This window comes from Capricornis sumatraensis, chromosome 3 (genome assembly GCF_032405125.1).
Source record: "Capricornis sumatraensis isolate serow.1 chromosome 3, serow.2, whole genome shotgun sequence".
Classification (NCBI taxonomy): domain Eukaryota; kingdom Metazoa; phylum Chordata; class Mammalia; order Artiodactyla; family Bovidae; genus Capricornis; species Capricornis sumatraensis.
In genome coordinates this window covers 38041654-38064323 of record NC_091071.1, presented here as the reverse complement: position 1 = coordinate 38064323, position 22670 = coordinate 38041654, and the positions used below count along the sequence as shown (strand labels likewise).

The 22670-nt window shown below is 46.6% G+C and overlaps 1 protein-coding gene across 1 annotated transcript in view; it reads right to left on the bottom strand.

Annotated features, from left to right (window-relative positions):
- Positions 1–2666: 2666 nt before the first annotated feature.
- Positions 2667–22670, bottom strand: part of LOC138076184 (ectonucleotide pyrophosphatase/phosphodiesterase family member 7-like) — a 36747-nt gene continuing 16743 nt past the window's right edge. The window contains exons 2-5 of the mRNA XM_068968402.1: positions 19595–19740; positions 9800–10426; positions 5987–6224; positions 2667–2710 (exon numbers count right to left, since the gene is read on the bottom strand). Coding sequence (XP_068824503.1) covers positions 2667–2710; positions 5987–6224; positions 9800–10426; positions 19595–19740 — 1055 coding nt within the window. The remainder of the gene's footprint in view (positions 2711–5986; positions 6225–9799; positions 10427–19594; positions 19741–22670) is intronic.

Below are 22670 nucleotides of genomic sequence, written 5' to 3'. Positions count from 1 at the left end.
GGTGGGGCGGGGCCGCGGCGTTGCCCGGGAGACTGAGCGGGAGCAGGGCTGTGATTCGAGGCGGCCCGAGACGGGCGCACGGGGCCGGGGTGGGGCTCGGGGCGGGGCCAAGCACCGCCGGGGCCCTGGGAGGCGGGGCGCAGAGCTCAGGAGGCGGGGCTTAAGGAAGGAACCTGTTCAGGAGGCGGTGCAGTTCAGCCGGTGGGTCGTGATGTGGTGGGCAGGGCGTCGAGGGGAAATTGGAGGCGGGCTCTGGGCCTTGGAGGTGGGGCCACAGCAGAAGGGGCGGGGCCATGGCTTCGGTGGGGCGGAGTCAGAATTTAGCGCCAAGTTTCGCTGGGCGGGGCAGCGAGGGCTCCCCGGGAGAGCGTTCAGTTTAGCCGAGGGCCAGGTAGTCCTCGTTGTTCCAGCACTTTTTCGACAGTCTTTTTGGCAAGGCCCTACGGCAGAAGCGTCGTCCCTTGAGCCTTATCTTATCCCTCCCCCGACTGCTCTGGGACTTCGGTCTCAAGCCCAGCTTCGGGTGCGAGGGTCGCCTCAGGGCCTGTGGGCTCAGGCCGACGCTGCCCTTCCCTCTCCTAGGCCAAGGGCGTTGAGGTAAAGGTGTTGGTTTGCACATTTACCTCAGCCCTGCCCCGTACACGGAGGGCGAGGAGAGACCGAAGAGGACAGCAGGCCCCTCCAGGTTGGTGGGTGGCAGTTTTAATACGTGAGGGAGCTTGCTTGAGAGGCTTGTGTTGGGCACCCAAGGAGTGAATAAACCCCCACAGCCTCCTGACAGAACCCTAACAGTGTATGTGGAGGCCTTCACAGGGTCCAATCAGCACGTGGTCCAGTGTCTCCTCAGCGCCTCGCTCTCTCAAGGCTGCATTCCTGAAACAACTTCTACTGTGGGGACCGTGGGCAGGCCATATTTCTGAGGGCGGGAGAGGGATGAGGAGGCCCTGGGTGCAGCTAGGAGGCTCACCTCATTACCCAACCAGACTCATTTGCCAGACGCTGAGATTTGAGGCAGAGAAGGGATTTATTCATGAGGCAGCAACTCGATAGGAGGAAACAAACCTCAAATCTGCCTCCCTGTGGACGGGCAGGGGAGGGGCTGTGGGGTGTTTATGGACTAAAGAAGCAGGGTGGTTTGGCACCAAGGTGGGCGTGGAGTGAGGTGATTGGAAATAAGTAAAAGTTGAGGTCATAGTTGTTTCATGCAAGGGCAACTAAACTATAGGCTTCTTCATGAGACCATTGTTCAAAAAATAGCAGGTTCTGAAGGTGGAGTTTTTGACCCTCTGACGTCAAAGATCACCAAGCTCCCCCATGCCCAGTTGGAGGGTTGGTGGTCCTAATCAGTCTTAACTGGCTTGAATTAGACACAGCTGACTCCAACTTCCTGGAAAACAACCTGGGTGAACATTTTATTGTTTAGGCTTGGGGGTACGTGAAAATCATTTGTAGCATCAAATAAAGTGAACTTGAACAGTGGAGGCAGGCTATAGGTGTGATGGGTTTAACCATGATTACTCTGATTACATTGATTTCTCCCAACACAGATAGGAACCCTTGCTCCCTGAGACCCCAATTAGGATGTCTCTAACCCACAGAGTCTTTAATTCACCAAATACTTTTTAAGCATAAACTACGTTCCTGGTATGGCTTCCCTGGTGGTTCAGTAGTAAAGAATCTGCCTACCATGCAGGAGACCCAGGTTCGATTCCTGGGCTGGGAAGATCCCCTGGAGAAGGGAATGGCAGCCCACTCCATTATTCTTGCCTGGAGAATTCCATGAACAGAAGAGCCTGGCAGGCTATAGTCCATGGTGTCACAAAGAGTCGGACATGACTGAGCGACTAATACCTCACCTCATGTGCCTGATACTATCAGACACTGAGGATGTAAAAGTGAGAAGAACCAGGAGTGGTTCCCTGCCATCCAGGGGCTCAGGGTTTCATGGGGGAAATAGGTATTGAACTAATTATCACACAAATAAATATAGAAGCACAATGGCAATATATACAGTGCCAGTGAGCACATGGAACTATGGGGGCTTACAGTGGGAACTTTGACTTTGCAGGGGAAAGAATCTGGAAGAAGAGTCAGAATGGTATACAGGTGGGAATGGGGAAGAAAAGAAAAAAAGTTACTTCCATTTGACCTTATTATGTCTTGAGTAAAAAGCAGGACAGTGAAAGGCACTGGTGCTGCCCCTGGAGTTTGAACTGTGTTCAGAATCTAATAAGTTTACCTTCATAAATCTCTTGAAATAACTATTTGGAAGCATTTTGGGAGCTAATTTGTTAAATATACCTGGACAATGCAGTTGATGGGGACAGATGAGTCTTATTACCCCTTTCATATGAGAAACACTTGAGCCCTGCTCAGCTATGAGAACGAGAGGAAAATTAATTCTAATTGAATGCGTTTGTTCTCTTATATCTGTTCTTCTACAAGAACCATGTGAGCACAGGATCGGACAAAAATTGTCTTTTATTCCATCAACAGTTGATTGAAGTAAAGAGTGTGAACTGTGGTTATCACTGTGTTTCTACAAGGAATTAAAGGTTTATGGGTCTGAGACATTGCATAAATCCTGAGTCACAGCATCCTGGGGTAGAAACATCTGATGTAAGATGATTGGATCTTGGTCCTGAAGGAACGATGTTAGAGCCCGGTCATGCGTACTGGCTCACTTGTGCTGTTTTGGTCAGCTCTCTGCCTGCAGTTAAGAGTGGAAACCAATGGGAATGGGTCAAACTCATGAATACCAAGCTTTCTATTAACACACGTCATAGCTATTAATTATTTTTCCTCTGAGGAACCAAAGGTCATACAGGGTCAATACCAGAGTAAGTGATGCTGCATGATGTTATACTAAGATATTAATAAATCTAGGCTTTTCTAGCCTCCCTGACACCATAGATGGGACACCATAGATGGGAGGCAGATTGTGGAAGGCCCCTGAGTGGGCCACACCACTGACCTGCACACAGACGATACCTGTATCTTTGTCTGTGGGCTTTTGGGAGGGACAAAGGTCATAGGTAATATATCTCACACCTGAGCTTGGAAGGATCAAGGCACTGAAGGGATTTGTAATGGCCTATGGACCTCACAGATGTGGTGTGTAGAGGTGTTAGTGAAGATTAGGTCTGCTATTGAACATAGAAAGTGAAAATTCCAGTGGTATTGATGTGGAGAGAAGCTTTAGGGTATATCTAAACAGTCCTTTCAGTGGCAGAAGACATGCATGTATGCATACACTATAGTAAAGATTCAACTTCTGGATTTGAGACTTTCTTTAATAATGATGATGATGGTGATGGTGGATGATGAAAAACCAATACATTTTAACTATATGAAATGGTTATCTTTTAGAAATTATGCTGTGGGAATGGCCATTCAATCAGGACCTTGAGGTTTTTCCTTTCTCTCTTCTATGGCTAATGGTTTCTGCAGAAAAGGACCAATTGATTTCTTTCTAAAATGTTGCTTCAGGGTATAGAGACTTTTATAGGTCATGTTTCAACTTATAGGAAAATTTTATAGTTCAAATATAAATTACATTAAATGTGGGCTTTGTAATGGAGTTAAGGTTAAGTAAAGTTCTGACTTTCCTTAGGCTGTTTATGGTGTTCAGGAGGCCTCCACACTGTTAAGACAGGAGCTCTTTGAAAGCAGAGGCATGGTCAGGATTGAGTGTCACATGGGATGTGAGAGGCTCAGTCTCCTGATGTAACTATGGAGATGTAGAAAGCAGTGTACCAGGGCCAGCGAGTGCTTTTGTTGATGGCAGGACCAGTGTTATGGGTTGAACTGTGTTCCCCCGAAAGGATGTGTTGGAAGTCATGACCCTTGGTACTTAGGAATGTGACCTCATTTGGAAATAGGGTCTCTGCGGGTGTAATTAAGTTAGGAGACCATACTGGAATACAAGTGGCTGTGAATTCCATGATTAGCATCCTCTTAAGAAGAGAGAATGCCATATGAAGACAGATTCAGAGAGAAGTTGGCCATGTGATGGTGGACACAGAGATTGTGTCTACAAGCCAAGGAATGCCAAGGATTGCTGGCAACCAACGGGAGCTAGTAGAAGCCAGGAAGACTTCTCCCCTACACATTTCAGAGGGATCAAGTGAATATCTTGATCTTGGACTTCTAGCCTCCAGTTCCACAAGACAAGTTTCTATTGTTGTAAGCCACTCCAGTATGTGGTGCTTCGTTATGGCAATCCTGGGAAACGAATGCAACTGGAACATAGTTTTTGGTGCCCAGTGCAAAATGAAAATGGAGTCTTTGTTAAAAATCAAGATTTTTGAGATCAAACCAAGCTGGGGGCTCTTCTGAGTCCTGGTCCCTGTACCACTGCCCAGACTGCAAGTTCACAAAGATATCCCTGGTTGTTGGGTCCTCAAAGTGCTGGACCCTGACACACTCAGAAAGTGGTTGAAATGGGTTATTACAGTGTGCACAACCACAGAAAACTCTCAGACTACTCACATCTTTTTCCGACAAAAGACTGTGAATGTCACACCAGCAACAAACAGAACCACAAGGACTCCTGTGACAACTGTGAGACCGATTGCTGTGTTTTGGAGAGCAGATGCCCTCTTCATCTCTGCTCCTGTTAATAAAAAATCAGATAGTTTTAAATGATCTGATTAAGAGGCTGCTCCTGGGTCTCTGGGAAGTTTCCTATCCAGGCACTGGTGAATATTAATTATGGAAACGAAATGTACATTTAACCCAAGAAAGTGCTCACTGTAGAGAAATCTCATAGGACAAGTCATTGAAAGCCGATTTACTAAATGACCTATTCGCCAAATGACCCATTTGCCTAACGACCACTTTGCCAAATGACCAATTTGCTGAAAGCCAATTTGCTGAAAATCAGTTGGTGGGATGTCCTGCTTATCAATAATGGATGATCAAACACACCTCACCCCAGGCTCCCAGGATTACATATGGGGCAGGTGTAGGGGCCAAAGAGTTGTAGCAAAACTCTAAAACTTAAAAAGAAATTCTCAATAACTTAGAGAATTGTCATTCATTTAGTTTTCTGCAGAACATCCTGTTTATAGTAAATTCACATGAAGATTGTGGGTCTAGTTTCAAGTTGCTCAGTTGTGTCCCCAACTCTGTGACCCCCATGGACTGTAGTCTGCAAGTCTTCTCTGTCCATGGTATTCTCCAGGCAAGAATACTGTAGCGGGTAACTATTTCCTTCTCCAGGGGATCTTCCCAGCCCAGGAACCAAACCCAGGTCTCCTGCATCGGGCAGATTCTTTACCATCTGAGCCACCAGGGAAGATGTGGGTAGTGGCTTGGCGGAAGGGAAGAGTGCAGGGAGCTGTTCCTTGTATTCCATTTCGACTGAGTGTGGTTGCTCTAAGCATCTGATAAATCACTGGGCACTACGTCTCCCCACAGAAGAAATGCTGGCGAGTGTTTGTAAACAGCCGAATTCCCAGAGATGCTTCCTTTCTTCCTTTATATCACCGAGATTTAGTTTTTTGAAGTCTTAAGGATTCTCAACCTCATTTACAGGAACCCCTGCCTCCATTTCTAGCCATGAGAAGAGCACTAAAGCTTGTTCCTCTCCTGTGAGCAGCTTTCCTCTGGGTACCAGCATGCACAGAGTTGCTGAAGGAAGGCCGCTTTTCAAAATTTACAAGGGGCATCTGGGGGGCAGACTCTACATGCTTTCTGAGGCTCAGAAGGATTATTGCCTGGTTTCCTTTATGGAGAGCCTTCCTTTTTGCCCTGTAGGCACTGTATAAAATGTCACCAACACAGCGAGGGATTTCCTCCTTCATCTGCTACCTGTTCACAGCTGCTGATGATAATCTTGTGCTGGGGGCACTGAAGCTGCCAGGAAACAGGATTGTTCTACTTGATATTTCCCCCATTCAGAAAACCCCTTTTTGAATCTTCTCTATCTCAGGACAGAACAGGCCACACTACCAATCTCTTGGTGGTGGCTTTTGTGTCTCACCTGTTTGCTGGTCGTAAGTGTCTACCAGCATTTCCTGGGTGACTGCCAGGGAGCCATTGTGGGGCTCAGGGGTAACCCCCAGGAGCTTACACATGAGGGGGTAGATGTGGATGCTGTCAAAAGGCTCAGCCAGGTGATTCTTCTTGAAATCAGGCCCAAAAGCTCTGAATATAGTCTTCATGTCCATGTAGACATTATCAAAACCATGATCTCCTTTGTTGAAATATAGTATAATTCGCTGAAAAATAATAACAACGAAACAGTCATTTAAGATTCCAGTCCTCTGAAAGAAAATTGCCTCTTAGTTAATTCCATAGTTGTTAGATCCAGGAAATCTTTGAGCGTTTAAATGACAAGGAAGGACACTGCTCTCTGCAGTGGCAGAGAGGAGCAGGAATGGAAGATCTTTAAGGAAGAGAATAAAGCTCACAACTGCCCTGGTAGCTCAGATGGTAAAGAAGCTGCCCACAATTTGGGATTCCTGGGTTCAGTCCCTGGGTCAGGAAGATACCCTGGAGTGGGAAATGGCAACCCACTCCACTATTCTTGCCTGGAGAATTCTGTGGACAGAGGAGCCTGCTGTGTGGGGTCACAAGGAGTCAGACACTACTGAGTGACTAACACTTTCTTTTTCAAAGAAAAGCACACCTGTTAGAAACAGTAAAGGAGAAGGCAATGGCACGCCACTCCAGTACTCTTGCCTGGAAAATCCCATGGACGGAGGAGCCTGGTAGGCTGCAGTCCATGGGGTCGCTAGGAGTCGGACAGACTGAGCGACTTCCTTTTCTCTTTCCACTTTCATGCATTGGAGAAGGAAATGGCAACCCAGTCCAGTATTCTTGCCTGGAGAATCCCAGGGATGGAGGAGCCTGGTGGGCTGCCGTCTATGGGGTCTCACAGAGTCAGACACGACTGACGTGACTTAGCAGTAGCAGCAGTAGAAACAGTAATAAGATAGTAATACTGATGGTCCTGAGAGGTGCAAACATAGAGGGCTCGCTGTGCACCAATAATTGTTCTGAATGTTTTATAAAGTGAAGGCTCTATCCCCATCACTGCCATTTTACAGATGAATAACCTACCCTGAGTCATGTAGTAGCCAATGTTGGAGTAGGTATTTGAACCCAGACTGGGTCTAGAGCTAGGAGCATTTATTTTCTTTTTCTAAAATATTTCTTTATTTATTTGGCTTCGCCAGGTCTTAGTTGTGGCACACTCCTAGTTGGGGCTTGTGGGGTCAAGGATTGAATTTGGGCCCCCTGCATTGGGAGCTCAGAGTCTTAGCCAGTGAACCAACAGGAAAGTCCCCAAGTATGTTGTTTCTTATGGCACAAAATTGCGTATATATTTTTTTTTGTGGGAGGTGGGGAGAGAAGGATTAACGAGGAGGGTATCAGGACTATAGGTAATTGTTTAATGAGTACTAGATAGACTTTTGTCTGACCCCTTTTCAAGTGACAAGGTAACATCAGTCACACCACAGCACTGTTTATATTTTCTTATTTTCTTGGGACCAACAGATACTCTGGCATGTCAGACATGTGATCTCTGGGTATTGAAAAGTTGGTCTCATAGTCTTGAGCCTGTCTGCTCAGCTCAGGCTCCCTCACCTGGCTAAAGAAACCAGTCCAAAGGCATTTGAGGTCATGCTGTGCTCTTGTGCTCAGTCACTCAGTTATGTCCAGCTCTGCAACCCCATGGACTGTAGCCTTCCAGGCTCCTCTGTCCATGGGATTCCCCAGGCAAGAATACTGGAGCAGGGTTGCCATTTCCTACTCCAGGGGATCTTCCCCACCCAGGGATCAAATCCATGTCTTGTGTCTCCTGCATTGGCAGGCGGATTCTTTAACACTGTGCCACCTGGGAAGAACTTGATGCCATGGGGCAGCCTGTTAAGAACAGTTAAGTGATCCCAGTAATGCCTTCATGTTCTTTGCAAGCTCTCTAATTCTAAGAGAGAAGAGTCACACCCACTCTGCTGTGCACATCAAGGCAGGCAGGTGGGTGGGAATATGAGCAGTGGACTCAATTAGAGCATTGAGACACAAAAGATTTTCGGTCTAACAGACAGTTTGCCAGAAGATTAAACTGATCACTGCATCCCATCCCTTAAACTATCTGGTTGGTCATGCTGGGAATATGACTGTCCAATTAAATGTCTTATCATCCCTCTCAAACTGTGACATCATTAACCAGGTTTACAAAGAGGTCAGTGCTATGGAAACTTCTTGGCAGGGCCTTTGCCCCCAGCCACGTGGGGGCTTGCAAAATACCAGTTAAGTTTTGCATTTTACTGTAAATGTTTCCACCAATATTAAACAATAACCTTATGAGCTTTCCCAGACCTGTTATACTCTGGACTTTCAGCAACCTAAGAGTATACAGATTGAAAATGTAATTATGATTTTTGGCTTCTGTTCATAGCCTTAGACAAGGATTCTTCAGGTTGTACCTGAGACAGTCTTCTGTCATGTGATATTGAAACATCACTTAAACTTTGTTCTGTCATGAATTACTAGTTGGTAGTTTAAAAAAAAGACCTCATGTATGTCTCACAATTAGCATTGATTTTGGTGTTTTCTTCTTTAGACTTCTTTTTTTTTCATAACAGCTGTGTTGAGATATAATTCATATACAATGGAATGTATCCATTTAAAGTATACGATTCAATGGTATCTAGTGTATTCACAGAGTTGTGAAACTATTATCACAATCAATTTTAGAACACTTCCATCACCCCAAAAAGAAAGCCTATGCCCTTCAGCAGTTACTCCCCAATCTCCCTACAACTTTCTCTGGTCCTAGACAACCACTAATCTATGCTCCATATCTATAGATTCGTGTATTCTGGACATTTCATTTAAATGGAATCATACAATATGTGGTCTCTCCTATCTGACTTCTTTCACTGAGCCTTATGTTCTCAAGGTTCATTCAAATGATAATGTGTTTCAGTATTTCATTTCCTTTTAATGGCTGCATAGTATTCCACTGTATGGCTAGACCCTGTTTTGTTTATCCATTCATCAGCTGATGGGCATTTTGGTTGTTTCTACCTTTTGTTTATTATGAATAAAGCTGCCATGGGCATCTGTGTATAAATTTTTATGTGATCAGGATTGCCTTTTTTCTTTTGACTATATGCAAATAGGAACTAGAAGGTGTTTTTTGGGGGGAGGGAGGGGTGTTAATCTCTTGTTGATCCAACACATAGGCTTGGGTTTGTACATCAGCCTTACATTTCTAATACCAAATCACTCCTCTCCAGCTTTGGTTTCTTCCTCATTACAAAGGGAAGATAAGAGAATCAACCTTTAGGGTTGTTAGGAAAACAAAAATAAAATGTGTGTGTGTGTGTGTGCTCAGTCGCTAAGTTGTTTCTGACTCTTTATGATCCTATGGACTATAGCCTGCCAGGCTCCTCTGTCCATGGGATTCTCCAGGCAAGAATACTGAAGTAGGTTGCCATTTCCTCCTCCAGGTGATCTTCCTGACCCAGGGATCAAACCCACATCTCCTATAATTCCTGCATTGAGGTAGATCATTGAGCAACCAGGGAAGCCCAAACATGAAATAACTCATGTTAAAATTTTAACACAGCCGTAGACACAACCTTGGTCAGAGATATATGTCATTATCGTTGCATAATGGTAACATGGAGCAGGGTGGGTAGGGTGGGATGTGGGGAGGTGGGTTAGTGGGTTACTACTAACTCATCATGCATGCCCTTATGTTTTAATTTTTTTCAGAACAGTCCTTCCCTACTGGCTGCCTTCCACAACCAAGATGGACTCTGGTTTAGAATCCACTCACCCCGCTGATGCTATAACCAGAGTCGGCGTACATCACGATTGGCAGGACCCGTTCATGTTTGGCAAAATGGAAGCGTTCTGGAAATTCCTCCTTCCTGTAGACATTGAGGTGAGGATGAGCGTTCTTCAGCGCTTGGTAAACGGCTTCCTCTTGCCCCGGTTTGGGCAGGAGCATCCCAAAGCCACCATAGTCCACAATGTCAAACTGGACCAAGTCCTTGAAGCTGATGTAGTTGCTCAGGAGGATCTCGGTGATGTTGGGTTTCTTTTTCATGGTGGTCATGCCGTGGTCTGACGTGATGATGACATTGAGGTGCTCAGTCAAGCTGTGCCTCCCAATGGCTTCCAACAGGTATCCGATGGTTCTGTCGATTTGCTGAATCATCGCCCTCCTCTTCTCTGTGTCGGGTCCATAGAGGTGTCCCACGTTATCTGGCTCTCCATAGTACAGGGTCACGAAGTCAAAGTCTTCCTTGGTGAACCAGTTCATGACGATGTCAATGTTCTGTCTCCACTCCGTCTCGTTGCCATTGGGGTGGGTGTACGACTCCACCAGGGACCGCTGAACAGCCTCCCCTTGGTACTTGGCGCCTCCCCCAGGATAGTGGAATGACGCTGTTTTCCTCCCCTGCAAGTGCAAGAATAAAAGCCTGTTAGAGCCATTTCTTCTGTCTTTCTCATCATGTGCAAAGCCCAACATGTTGGCAGCCCTGCCCCAGTCCAGAAACATGCATAGAAAACATGTGGGCTTTGAAGGCAGATGGGATTGGGCTTCATTCCTGGCATTACCAGGATCTCCTGGAATCTAAAACACTGATAATTGGGAGATGTGCCCTTATTTCATGCACTCCTGCGAAGAAAAATGCTGCCAGTGAAACCGCTGACACTTCAGTGACTGGAAGATATGTTCCAATTTGGGATGGCAAAATGAAAAATAAAAAAGTTCCTTAGATTGGGGGAGAAATGGTACTTTCTAAACTGGTGATGGTGAGTGAGTTCTTTAATCTCATAATATTTCAGTGTTTCTACCTGTAAAATGCCAAGAAGCTGATGGGACTTTCTTGAGGATTAATCCAGGTAGCTTTAAGATAGAGTGTTGGGCATTGTGGGCACTTGGCAGGCGCTCTTTTCATTGTCTCTAGACCTAACAAGCCACCACAAGCCTTCCCCAGTGTGTCCAGTGTGTGCAGTGGACAGTTAATATGTTTGCCTGCCCAGCGCCCACTCTGTCTGCAGGTTTGGAGCATCTGACATCCCCTGGAGGCTCTCCTCCCTGCTCTTGCTCCATGTCTGGTTTAGGGTATGTTGGTTCCACATTAGGCTCCAGAGGTGGGGTGTGGCTCTGGGCTGGCCAGTCAGGGGACACTGTGTCCCCTGGCCACAGCAGTTGGTTGAGCCTTGGGCTCGTGTCCCAGCCAGAGCCAATGAGATGAGACCTGGGGACTCCCTCTGGGGCTGTTAGAGATGAAAGAATCTGCCTAGCTGTTCCCATCTCTAATGTTTATAGACTTTGGGGTGTTTGTAAAAGCAGAGGCTGTCATCTTATTCCCTGTGCAGATGTCTGCTTGATGCCGGACCCAGAGGAAGGCAACAGAGCAGGTAAAGGTGTGCTTATTGCTGGATTGCCTGGGTTTATCTTTTCTCTTTCATTTGGATGTGTGTTACCCAAATGCTCTCCACCTCTGTCTCCTCATCTGTAAAGTGGGGACGTTAATGCCACCTCGTGGGGTAGTTGCGGGGACTAAATGCACGTGGAGCACATGGGTAAGCATTCAGTGAGCTCAGCTTTTATCTTTCCTGGTGAGGAACAAAGAGCACTGGGCCCAACCGCATGGTCAGGTAAAGAGGGGCAATGATTATTTCCTCCAGTTTCTGTCTCCTGAGGGGCACTGAAGGTGGAACTGAAATGTGCCTGAAGACCCCAGGGTTGGAGTCTGCAGAAGGAAGCTGAGGTTGGAGCCTCTGGTCATGGCAGGAATGGCTGCAACAGGGAGCGTGGGATTCCTAACATCCGAGGAAGGTGGTGAGTCATCCATGACATGTGGCTGAATCTTGCAAGGCCTGACCAGGGCCTGGGGTTGCTGCTTGACCTTGAAACTGTTGTCAGTGGCCCAGCCACCTTCACCCTGTCTGTCATGCGGTGGGAAACCAGGCAGGGCAGTAGATTAGAGCCAACAGAAGAAGAGCCCTGGCCTCCTTCAAAGCCGTCATGGGAAGAGCTGCTTGTCTCTTCCCTCTCCTTGTCTCCAGTGGGTAAACTGGGGAAAGAGGGGTAGGGTGGGGGCTCAAAAGAGTGGACCATGGGTCATGCTCCTTTTTTCCCAGGCAGCTGGGGCCACCAGAGAGTCTGTGGTGGGGTAGAGAGTGTGCTAGGGATCAGAGCTTTGACTCATATCTGAGATCAAGGTTTTACCATGAGTGGAACTGAGTCTTCAGACCAAAAATGAGGCTGTGTTAGCAACACGAGTAATTTCAAAGTCATGAAAATATTAAGTGATAATGCTCCTCAGCAGAAAGGTTTTAAAAACATTTTTTTGGATAAAGCCTGGTAAAATTGTTAGGAAAATAAAATAATTTTATGTACACTCACCAACTAGTTAACAGTAAGATGGACCCATCTCACTAAATATGTTGTTGTAAAGCAGCTTCTCAACCAGGACTGGGCACATACTAGGCACTTGATACATTTCTGGTTCCATAAATGACTGACCTGGTTATTCGGGGAGCAACTACTTTCCTTCTTGGCTGTTAACTTGAGGGCTGTTCTATGACTCTTCTTGTATTACCCAAGATATGGATATTCTGAAAGACTCTTTACAGTTCATTGGCTTTAGTAGAGCCAAGAGCTCTACTAAAAAGTTTGGAAGAAAAGTTATGACCAACCTAGATAGCATATTGAAAAGCAGAGACATTACTTTGCCAACAAAGGTCCATTTAGTGAAGGCTATGGTTTTTCCAGTGGTCATGTATGGATGTGAGAGTTGGACTGTGAAGAGAGCTGAGCAACGAAGAATTGATGCTTTTGAACTGTGGTGTTGGAGAAGACTCTTGAGAGTCCCTTGGACTGCAGGGAGATCCAACCAGTCCATTCTGAAGGAGATCAGCCCTGGGATTTCTTTGGAGTGAATGATGCTAAAGCTGAAACTCCAGTACTTTGGCCACCTCATGCAAAGAGTTGACTCACTGGAAAAGACTCCGATGCTGGGAGGGATTGGGGCCAGGAGGAGAAGGGGACGACCAAGGATGAGATGGCTGGATGGCATCACTGACTCGATGGATGTGAGTCTGAGTGAACTCTAGGAGATGGTGATGGACAGGGAGGCCTGGCATGCTGCGATTCATGGGGTCGCAAAGAGTCAGACACGACTGAGCGACTGAACTGAACTGAACTGAGGGCCAAGAGAGGATGTAATGGTGTCAATTTGGTATAGGGAATAAATTATGGGAAGAACTGTGGGGTATTAGCACCTGGGTCATGGCTATGTGGCGTACGACTGGGCAGAAAAGTATAACCAAGCGTAATGCCAAACTTACCATGTACCGTTTTAGAGAGAGAGGCAGGTAAGCTATTTGGAGGTTGTAGGGGATGCCTTTGGGGTCCCATCCAGATCCCCTTATTGGGCCTGTGCAACCATATCAATTTCTGTGAGCTGCTAATGTCTCACTGTTCCTCCATGTTCTGCAAAAATCCCGTTGCCAAGTGGCAAGACCTGCCTCACCTGAGTTGGTAGCCTATACTGCTCCTTTATCCTCAGCAGCCACAGCCAGTGACCGGCAGCAGGACATAAAGCCAGCTCCCTGGCTTCAGGGTGGGATAACATGCGGGTGCAATTCATGTTCCTGTGCTTCCTGGGGGATCAGGCTGAAGCTGGTGTCCAGCAGAGGGCACATCTCACTTAGCTCTTTCTCCTGCCACGTCAGTTTTCCTTACTCCCGTCTCCTGAGAGCTCTCTCTTCATATGTTACGTGCACTACGTCCCTGCCTCAGGCTCTGCTTTTAGGAAGCTTGACCCAAGACAGAAGTCCTAACACTAAGCGCTTTGCACAGTTCCCGAAACTCTGCTGTCCACAACTGTAGGTGAAATATTGTCCCTTCTGCCTTCCAGCATTCATTTCCTATTTTGGGATCCAGTTTTATTTTCTCTAAAGCACTTTCCCCAACCTGAAATTACCTTAATTTGCTTGCTTTGAAAACTATCTAATTCCCTCCTCTAGAAAGTGTGGCTGTTCTTGTTGAGTGCATTTTTCCTGGGACCTAGGACAGGCCTGGTTCAGACTTCAGTGCTGACTGCTGATTAAGTGCATGCTGAATGAATGCATGAATCACATCTCCTTTTAGGGGCAGGAAACCCACCTTCTCTCTTGATTAACTTATGGAAATAGTTTCAGAAATGCTTTGTCTTTTGGGTTCTAGTATCTTATTTGTAACCTCTACAGGTAACACATTTTCCTTTCTGATAATAGAATTTCTATGGTTGCTTTAACTTGCAAATCCTCTAATATTTATTTATTGCATTTCTGATTGGCATTAGACATAATTCTCAGTTTTTAGCAATGCTAGTTTGTTTAACTCTAAGTGTAAATTGACTTTGCTCTCAAGTATGGATTGACTGGAAGGATGAATCTTCTAACGTTTTGTAGAACACAGTTTGGCTATTTTATTATTTAGAATAAGCTGACATTGACATTGTGAGGGACTTAGGCAGTACTGCATATTAGTTAAGTTCCTAGGTATTTGCCTGTTAAATCTCAGATGTTCCCAACTTGAAATTGTTTTCTCGTGCTGTATTCTTAACACATATTCTTTCTTTAAAGGTATCCAAGCTGTAGTCTTAGGAAGCTATGGTTTTTCTCACTTGGTCCCATAGAAATTTTAGGATTTATGATGCTTTGTGAAATGAGCTCCAGAGAGAAATATATATGTGAGCATGTGTACACATACAAATACATACACACACACTTGACTCTGTTTATTTGGGATCTACGATAATCAAAAGTGCTATTTTCAACAAATACTTCTGAGAAGCAATCTGAGCACTTAATTGGATGCAAAAGAGTGGGTATTTACTATTCTACCCTTTAATTAGCATAATCAGTGTTTCCAGAAGCAATAGCAATTGGAAAATCGCTAGTTTTATTAGGTGCATTATTCTTCCTTAGTGTACTATTGCATCAGTGTGGCTATTACTCTTAAGCTGCTGCTTTAAAACAATAGTTGATACTTCTTAGGGCAAAGCCTGAGTGTTGGCTTTTGTATAGAATCTACAGAACTCTTCGGGGCTTCCCTGGTGGCTCAGACAGTAAAGAATCTGCCTGTAATGCAGGAGACCTGGGTTCCATCCCTGGGTTGGGAAGATCCCCTGGAAAAGGAAATGGCTACCCACTCCAGTATTCTTGTCTGAAGAATTCTATGAACAGAAGAACCTGGCAGACTATAGGCCATAGGGTCGCAAAGAGTTGGATACGACTGAGCAACAAACACTTTATAGAACTCTTCAGAACCAATCATTAGTGAAAGAGTTTCAGTTTGGTTTTGTGTTTTGTCTTGTCTCTTCTTTTAGTGGACAGCATTAATGTCACCAAGGTGCATAGGTTTTAGGAAGGCCCCTGAAGTGTTCATCCCATTGTACTTTGATGGAGAGTATGTTTAGTGGTTTAGGGAAAGGAGTTAGTTACACGTTCTTGGGAATGACTGAGTGGAAAGATATGGACTCCATGTATTGGGCTGGCCAAAAAATTTGGGTTTTTCTGTAATAGCTTATGGAAAAACCCGAACAAACTTTTTGACCAATCCAGTATTTGAAATCATACGTTGGTTCTGAGTGTTTTCATTGCTCTTCTGTGTTCTGGAGGTGTCACTGAACAGAAGGAATAGAGAGGGCCAAGAGTCTGTGTTTTACCCCTCCCATGCCCTTTTGGAGGTCGGAGTATTATTCTTAGAACCGTTATGATGCGTGATGGAGACACAATTTGTACCAGTACTGGGATGGATTATGTTTCTATTAATGCTCTTCTAAGCAAAAATTGCTGGCACCCTCTTTCTCACAGCTTTTCCAAGTTTGGAAGCTTTTGTCTAGGAGATCTGGCTGACACTGAGAACCTTAGCTGCCCTCCCCACCATCTCTCCAAATCCCCTCCTGGTGGCAGCCTACTGCGGTCCTGTTACAGACTCTTGGCAGACATGAGTATCTCACCCACACCATTTCACAACTTAATAATCTCTGTGTCTCCTCCATAACAGGAGAAACATGCCCCTAGGTTTTCATGGCTTCCCAGGTAGTACTGTGGTAAAGAACCCACCTGCAATGCAGGAGACCCGGGTTCGATCCCTGAGTCAGGAAGATCCCCTGGAGAAGGGAAGGACAACCTACTCCAGTATTCTTGCCTGGAGAATCCCATGGACAGAGGAGCCCGGTGGACTACAGCCATGGGGTTGCAAAGAGTTGGACACGACTGAGTAACTAACACTTTCACTTTCCCGGGTCTCCCATCCATAGCTGCCTGCCTTTCTCTGAGAATTAGGCCTTCTGAACTTGGTGAAACACCTTAGTCGTTGATCAGGTTCAGTTATCCCAGGAGCTTGTTTGAAATTCCAGCCTGCTCTTTGGAACTTCCCTGGTGGTCCAGTGGTTAACACTTTGTGTTCCCAGTGCAGGAGGACCTGGGTTCGATCTCTGGTCAGGGAGCTAGATCCAGCATGCTGCAACTAAAGATCCGCATACTTCAAAGCAGATCCTGCACATGGCAGTGAAGATCACGCATGCTGCGACTAAGACCCTGCTGCTGCTGCTGCTAAGTCGCTTCAGTCGTGTCCAACTCTGTGCGACCCCATAGATGGCAGCCCACCAGGCTCCCCCGTCCCTGGGATTCTCCAGGCAAGAACACTGGAGTGGGTTGCCATCTCCTTCTCCAATGCATGAAAGTGAAAAGGGAAAGTGAAGTTGCTCAGTTGTGTCCGACTCTTAGCGACCCCATGGACTGCAGCCCACCAGGCTCCTCCGTCCATGGGATTTTCCAGGCAAGAGTACTGGAGTGGGGTGCCATTGCCTTCTCTGCAACTAAGATCTAGTGCAGGCCAAAAAAAAGTCCCAACTTGCTTTCAGTGGAGCCTCTCCATTCATAGCCTGACTGTTAGGGAAGTCCCGATGGTGTGAGGATACACTCATGGACTGTGGAGACTGGATGCACAGGTGGCTGAGAATCCTATCTCATAGGCATCATCTGCCAAGAGACGCTGATTCTTATGGACCTTGATGGACTCTGGCAGCGTTAGTGTCACTGAAGAAAAACATTTTAGTCCTATTAAAGGTTAATGCATCAGTATCCACAGAGCCTGCCTGGAAGAGACTCAGAAGAAGGATGGATTTTCCCAGTGATGGATACAGGGCGGGCCGCCTTCCTGCAACCCCACTGGCAATGAAAATGTGCCCGCCCCTTGGTGTCTGGCATCTGTCACCCTGTTTCGGCAGGGGCGGGGTGCTGACCTGGGACCACAGGCTTGCTCTGATTGCAGGAGATTTTGTGCCAGCTCCTCAGGGAGTTGGCTGAATGGCCCTTCCTGGGCAGGATGAGATACACCAACTTGACATTTGCTTGCCAAACGAGTGGTGTGTTGTCAGCTGCCTGGCCCTGCACCAGATCCTCATTTTGCACAACCACTTATGAATTCAGTAAAGAGGAAAAGCACTCTGATTATGAATTGAGCAGGAGGAAAAAAGTCCTGCAAATAAATGACAAGAAGACAAGAACCATGCATAAGAAAGTGCCAGGAAGGGAGAATGCCACCAGAAGCCTCTTGCCAGTGAACAAATTCTATAGCGAGAGAGGTTCTCGGTTTTGAATAGTGAATTAATCAGGGCTTTACAGACATTCTTAGCAGCATGGCAGATATAACATCACTCTGAAGTCCATGACTAAATGCTTTGGCCACAGAAGAAATATTATGTCATGGTTAGAGTTAAAGAGTTGCTGAACCCAGAGTGAGTTCTAATCCCAGCCCTGCCTCTCACTAGTTTTGTGACTTTGAGAAGTTATGGTGTCACTTGGTGCCTCAGTTTACTCATCTGTTAAAGGGGTATAACCTTAGCACCACCTCAGGGTTGTGATAAATTAACATACGTAAAGCACTTAAATCAGTTGCTGGCACATAGTGAGTGTTATGGATGTTATTTTTATTAGAAGGACAGAGTTTATTTGCATGGTCTATTCATCAAAATTTTAAAATGTGACAGATTGGGGAAGGAAGCTGCTGCTGCTGCTAAGTCACTTCAGTCGTGTCAGACTCTGTGCGACCCCATAGACGGCAGCCCACCAGACTCCCCAGTCCCTGGGATTCTCCAGGCAAGAACACTGGAGTGGGTTGCCATTTCCTTCTCCAGTGCATGAAAGTGAAAAGGGAAAGTGAAGTCGCTCGTTGTGTCTGACTCTTAGCGACCCCATGGACTGCAGCCCACCAGGCTCCTCCGTCCATGGGATTTTCCAGGCAAGAGTACTGGAGTGGGGTGCCCTTGCCTTCTCTGGGGAAGGAAGCTAGGGCACAACAAATAGGGGGAGAAAATGAACCTGAGGTAGAGAAGGGTCATGGCCAGCCTCCTGTGATTCTTCTAGAGCTGTGTTGTCCCGTATGGGAGTCCCACCTGTGTAGTATCTAGATTTAAATAGAAACTAATGAAAATGAAACACAAGTGAACATTCAGTCCCTCAGTCTCACTCACCACATTTCAAGGGCTCAATTACCGCCTGTGGCTCATGGCTTTCATATTGGACCATGCAGAATAGAACATGTCCATCATCACAGAATGTTCTGTTGGGTAGTCTTGGCCTAAAGCTCTAGTGACCAGATGAAGTCCTGCTAAAGTGCCTCAGCTTCCATTCATGACAGTGACTGATCATTTCGAGCAGTGAGTGCTAAGCAACTCACGTGCGTTATCACAGTTAATCCTCCCAATGAGCCTGTGAAGCACGAAGTCTGACAACCCTCATTCCAAGGGTGGGAGCAAATGAAGCAGAGAACAGAGGTCATTGCCCAAGGTGAGGCTGCGGGAGAAGGGTGGGGCTGGCTGGATCTGCTCTGGGAGTCAGAGTCCACAGCCTGTGTTCTGAGCTGCTGCAGTCACCCCCCTTTGCCATGTAGCATGCACGGCGTAGGCTGGGAGCACAGAGAGGAAGGGTCAGGACTCAGGGAAGCTTGGAGCCAAGGCTGGTGTCTTGGGGGAAGAGAAGAAGGATCTGTTCTGAAGTGATGACTTTGGAAGCTCACAGAGAAAACACAAGACTGGCAATAGGCTTGGAGCTTGGAGTTCAAAGTACAACTGATTTTTGCCTTTTCGAAGCAATAGTGAATGGGTGCTGGGATATTATTCCTTGCAAGTGAATGTTCTCCATTAGAGCTTTTCATGCACTAAGTGGTCAGCTTCGCTCCTAAGGGCTTTCATGCCTAAGCCAGAGGCAAGAGAAGAGATATTTATTAAACAGTGGCTGGGTCCAGACCCTATGAGCCCTGGAGGGACAGTTGAGATCAAGCGGACTCTGCCCTCATGGGGACTTATCCATCCGTAACAGCTGAAACTTGCTGAGCTATGCATAAAGTACACATTGTATTCAATCCTTACACCAGCTCCATTAAATGAGCACATTATGATGATGCCTGTGCCACATTTAGGGAAACAGGAGCTTAGAAAGGTTAAGTCCCTGACCAAGACCACGCAGTTTCTAACACCCCCACCCCCCACCCCACAACACGCCTAGGAATGAGAGGTGACGTCCCAGGAAGTCAGCCCAGGGGTTCTGGTGATACCTGTCTCTGGGCTGTGATCCAGAGGGGGAGAACGCCATTGTCCCACCACTCAGTCTTGTTCTGTGTGGTCTTGAAGGAGTACTTCCAGAGTGTCTCTGTGTTGAACATCATGTTGTGAATGACTCCGTGATCTTCGATCCAGCGACCTTGGGGGTGAATAAAGGAGGGAAGGTATTGGTAAGTTCTATGAATGTTGCTGCCAGGGTTGTCCACGTGTTCTTAAGATGGCCCCTCCCAACATCCTTCCCGTTGGCCTACTTAATATGAGGGCTGACCCTATGGGCTTCAGACTTGTTTTTCTGAGGTGCAAACGTTGGCAGCCACGAAGGAAGGGTCATTATATCTCAGACCTGCCAGATTGGATTTGCTTCCTGGAACAGACCTCACAGTCCTGGGGGAAGTTAGTGTTGGCTGTGGAAGCTGATGAGGGAGGTGGGAAGCAGGGCACAGGAAGGCCAGGTTCCTCAGGTTGTTCTGTGTCCAGAAGCTAAGAGTCTGGGAATGGGACATGTCCTGTGGGATGGTTTTCCTCATTTGCTTGTGATGACCTGGAATCTCCAGTGGGCTTGAGTCCATGCAAACATCCCAGGGTTTCTCCCAGGATTCCCACAGGCTTGGCTGTTTGAGGGAACCAAGGGAATCAGGAAGGATTTAAATTTTTTGGTTAAAAAAAAAATTTTTTTTTTTGGGGGGCCACATGGCATGTGGGATCTTAGTTTCCTGACCAGGAATTGGACCCATGCCCCCTGCATTGGAAGCACAGAGTCTTAACCACTGAACCACCAGGGAAGTCCCAGGAAGGGTTTCTAGACATGTCAGTAGATGGAGGCAGACTTATTTCTCTCTGCTTAAGGGAGAAAGGCAGGTACTGGGGAATATGAGTAAGCTAGGTTGTTGTTGAACACATAGGGACTGAACCAGATTTGGGGAGAAAACCCTGTGCTGTTACATTGTACCAGGGAAAAGGGGACTGCACCTGAGGGTCAGTCTAAAGGGGAGCTGAAAGGTTCAAGGGGAGAGCTGAGAGTCCATGCCCCTCTCCTCCTGGGACAATGAAGCCTCTGAGTAACCCTGCTGATCATAAGACTGTGATGATTCCTCCCCTGTCCACACTAAGAAGGACAGGCTGTGACTGGGGCTTGTGGTTCTGAGCACAGAGAAGGGAAATGCTCTCTGCTGGGTCAGAGTCACTGCCAGACTGCTGATGGGTAAAGTCCCCCTAGGGTGGCCAAGGCCAAGGCTTTCAATGGGGAAGAAGCAAAACCAGTTGTGGCTTTATTGTTTCTGCCTTGCAGGCAGGCCTGACAGCCAGCCAGGCATGGGGTCACCAGAAGTAAGTTGTGCTGCTGCCAGGGACTGGGGCCTGGAGATGTCAAGATTCCTGGTTAGGGATTAGGTCAGACAGTTGACAGGTAAAGAGCATGGACTTCGAATCCATGAGAGCTCAGTTCCCCTCCTAACTTGGCTTCTGAACTTGCTGTGTGCACGTGAACAAGCCTTGATTTGCATGTGTAACAGGGGTAGGGTCTGTGTGAGGGAATTATGGCACACGTTCACCATTAAGCCATATCACTTCAGTTCAGTTCAGTCGCTCAGTCATGTCCGACTCTTTGCGACCCCATGAATCACAGCACGCCAGGCCTCCCTGTCCATCACCAACTCCCGGAGTTCACTCAGACTCATGTCCATCAAGTCAGTGATGCCATCCAACCATCTCATCCTCTGTCGTCCCCTTCTCCTTCTGTCCCCAATCCCTCCCAGCATCAGAGTCTTTTCCAATGAGTCAACTCTTCGCATGAGGTGGCCAAAGTACTGGAGCTTCAGCTTTAGCATCATTCCCTCCAAAGAAATCCCAGGCCTGATCTCCTTCAGAATGCCATATACAACACACACTTTTTCAGAGTACTTTGGAAACATTAGCTCATGTGAAGCTCCCAATAGCCCTGCAAGGTGGGAACTATTATATCACTTTCACTCTTTGCTGGAAATGGAGGCACAGAGTTTGCTCAAGGTCATGTGGCAGAGCTGGGGGCGGAACCTGTGAGGTTTAATTACAACTCCCTGCTCCCCCTACCCCCAGGTAAAATTCACATAAAACGCTAGTGGTAAAGAAGCCGGCTGCCAATGCAGGTGAGATAAGAGACGTGAAGTTGATCCCAGGGTTGAATTCCTCCCAGATCAGGAAGATCCCCTGGAGGAGGACATGGCAACCCATTCCAGTATTCTTGCCTGGAGAATCCCATGGACAGAGGAGCCTGGTGGGTTACAGTCCATGGGGTTTCAAAGAATCTGACACAACTGAAACGACTTAGCATCGGCAGCAGTAAAACTAACATAAAACATAACTAACATAAAACTAACCATTAACATTTTAAAGTGACCAATTCTGCAGCATTTAGTGCATTCACGGTGTTGTGCAACCAGGACCTCTTTCTGGTTCTAGTACATTTTCATCACCCCAGAAAGGGACTCTGCCTATTAGCAGTCACTCTGCAGCGCTCCACTCCACACCTCCTGGTGGCCACTAATCTGCTTTCTATCATAGAAATGGACTCATTCAGTCTGTGGTGTTTTGTGTCTGGCTTCTTTCGCTGAGCTTCGTGTTTCCTGGCTTCATCCCCACTGTAGCATGGATGTATACTCCATTCCTTTTTACAGCTGCGTAATATTCCATTGTTTGGATAGACCAGAATTTGTTTATTCATCCATCCATCAGTTGGTAGACATTTGAGTTGTTTCCACTTTCTGGCTGCTGTGAATAATGCTGCTATGAACATTCATGTACAAGTATCTGTTTGAGTCCCTGCTCTCAATTCTCTTGGGTAAATACATAGGAGTACAATTGCTGGGTCATATGACAACTCTATGTTTAACTTTTTGAGGAACTACCAAGCTATTTTCCACAGAGGCTGCATCATTTTACCGTCCCATTAGCAATGTTCAACACTTGCTATTTTCCTCTTTTCGATTATGTCCAGCCTAGCAGGTGTGAGTAACTGACTGTGGTTCTGAATTGCATTTCCCGAATGCCTGATGATGTTGAGCTTTGCAGCCTGTGAATACCATGAGTGAGAGT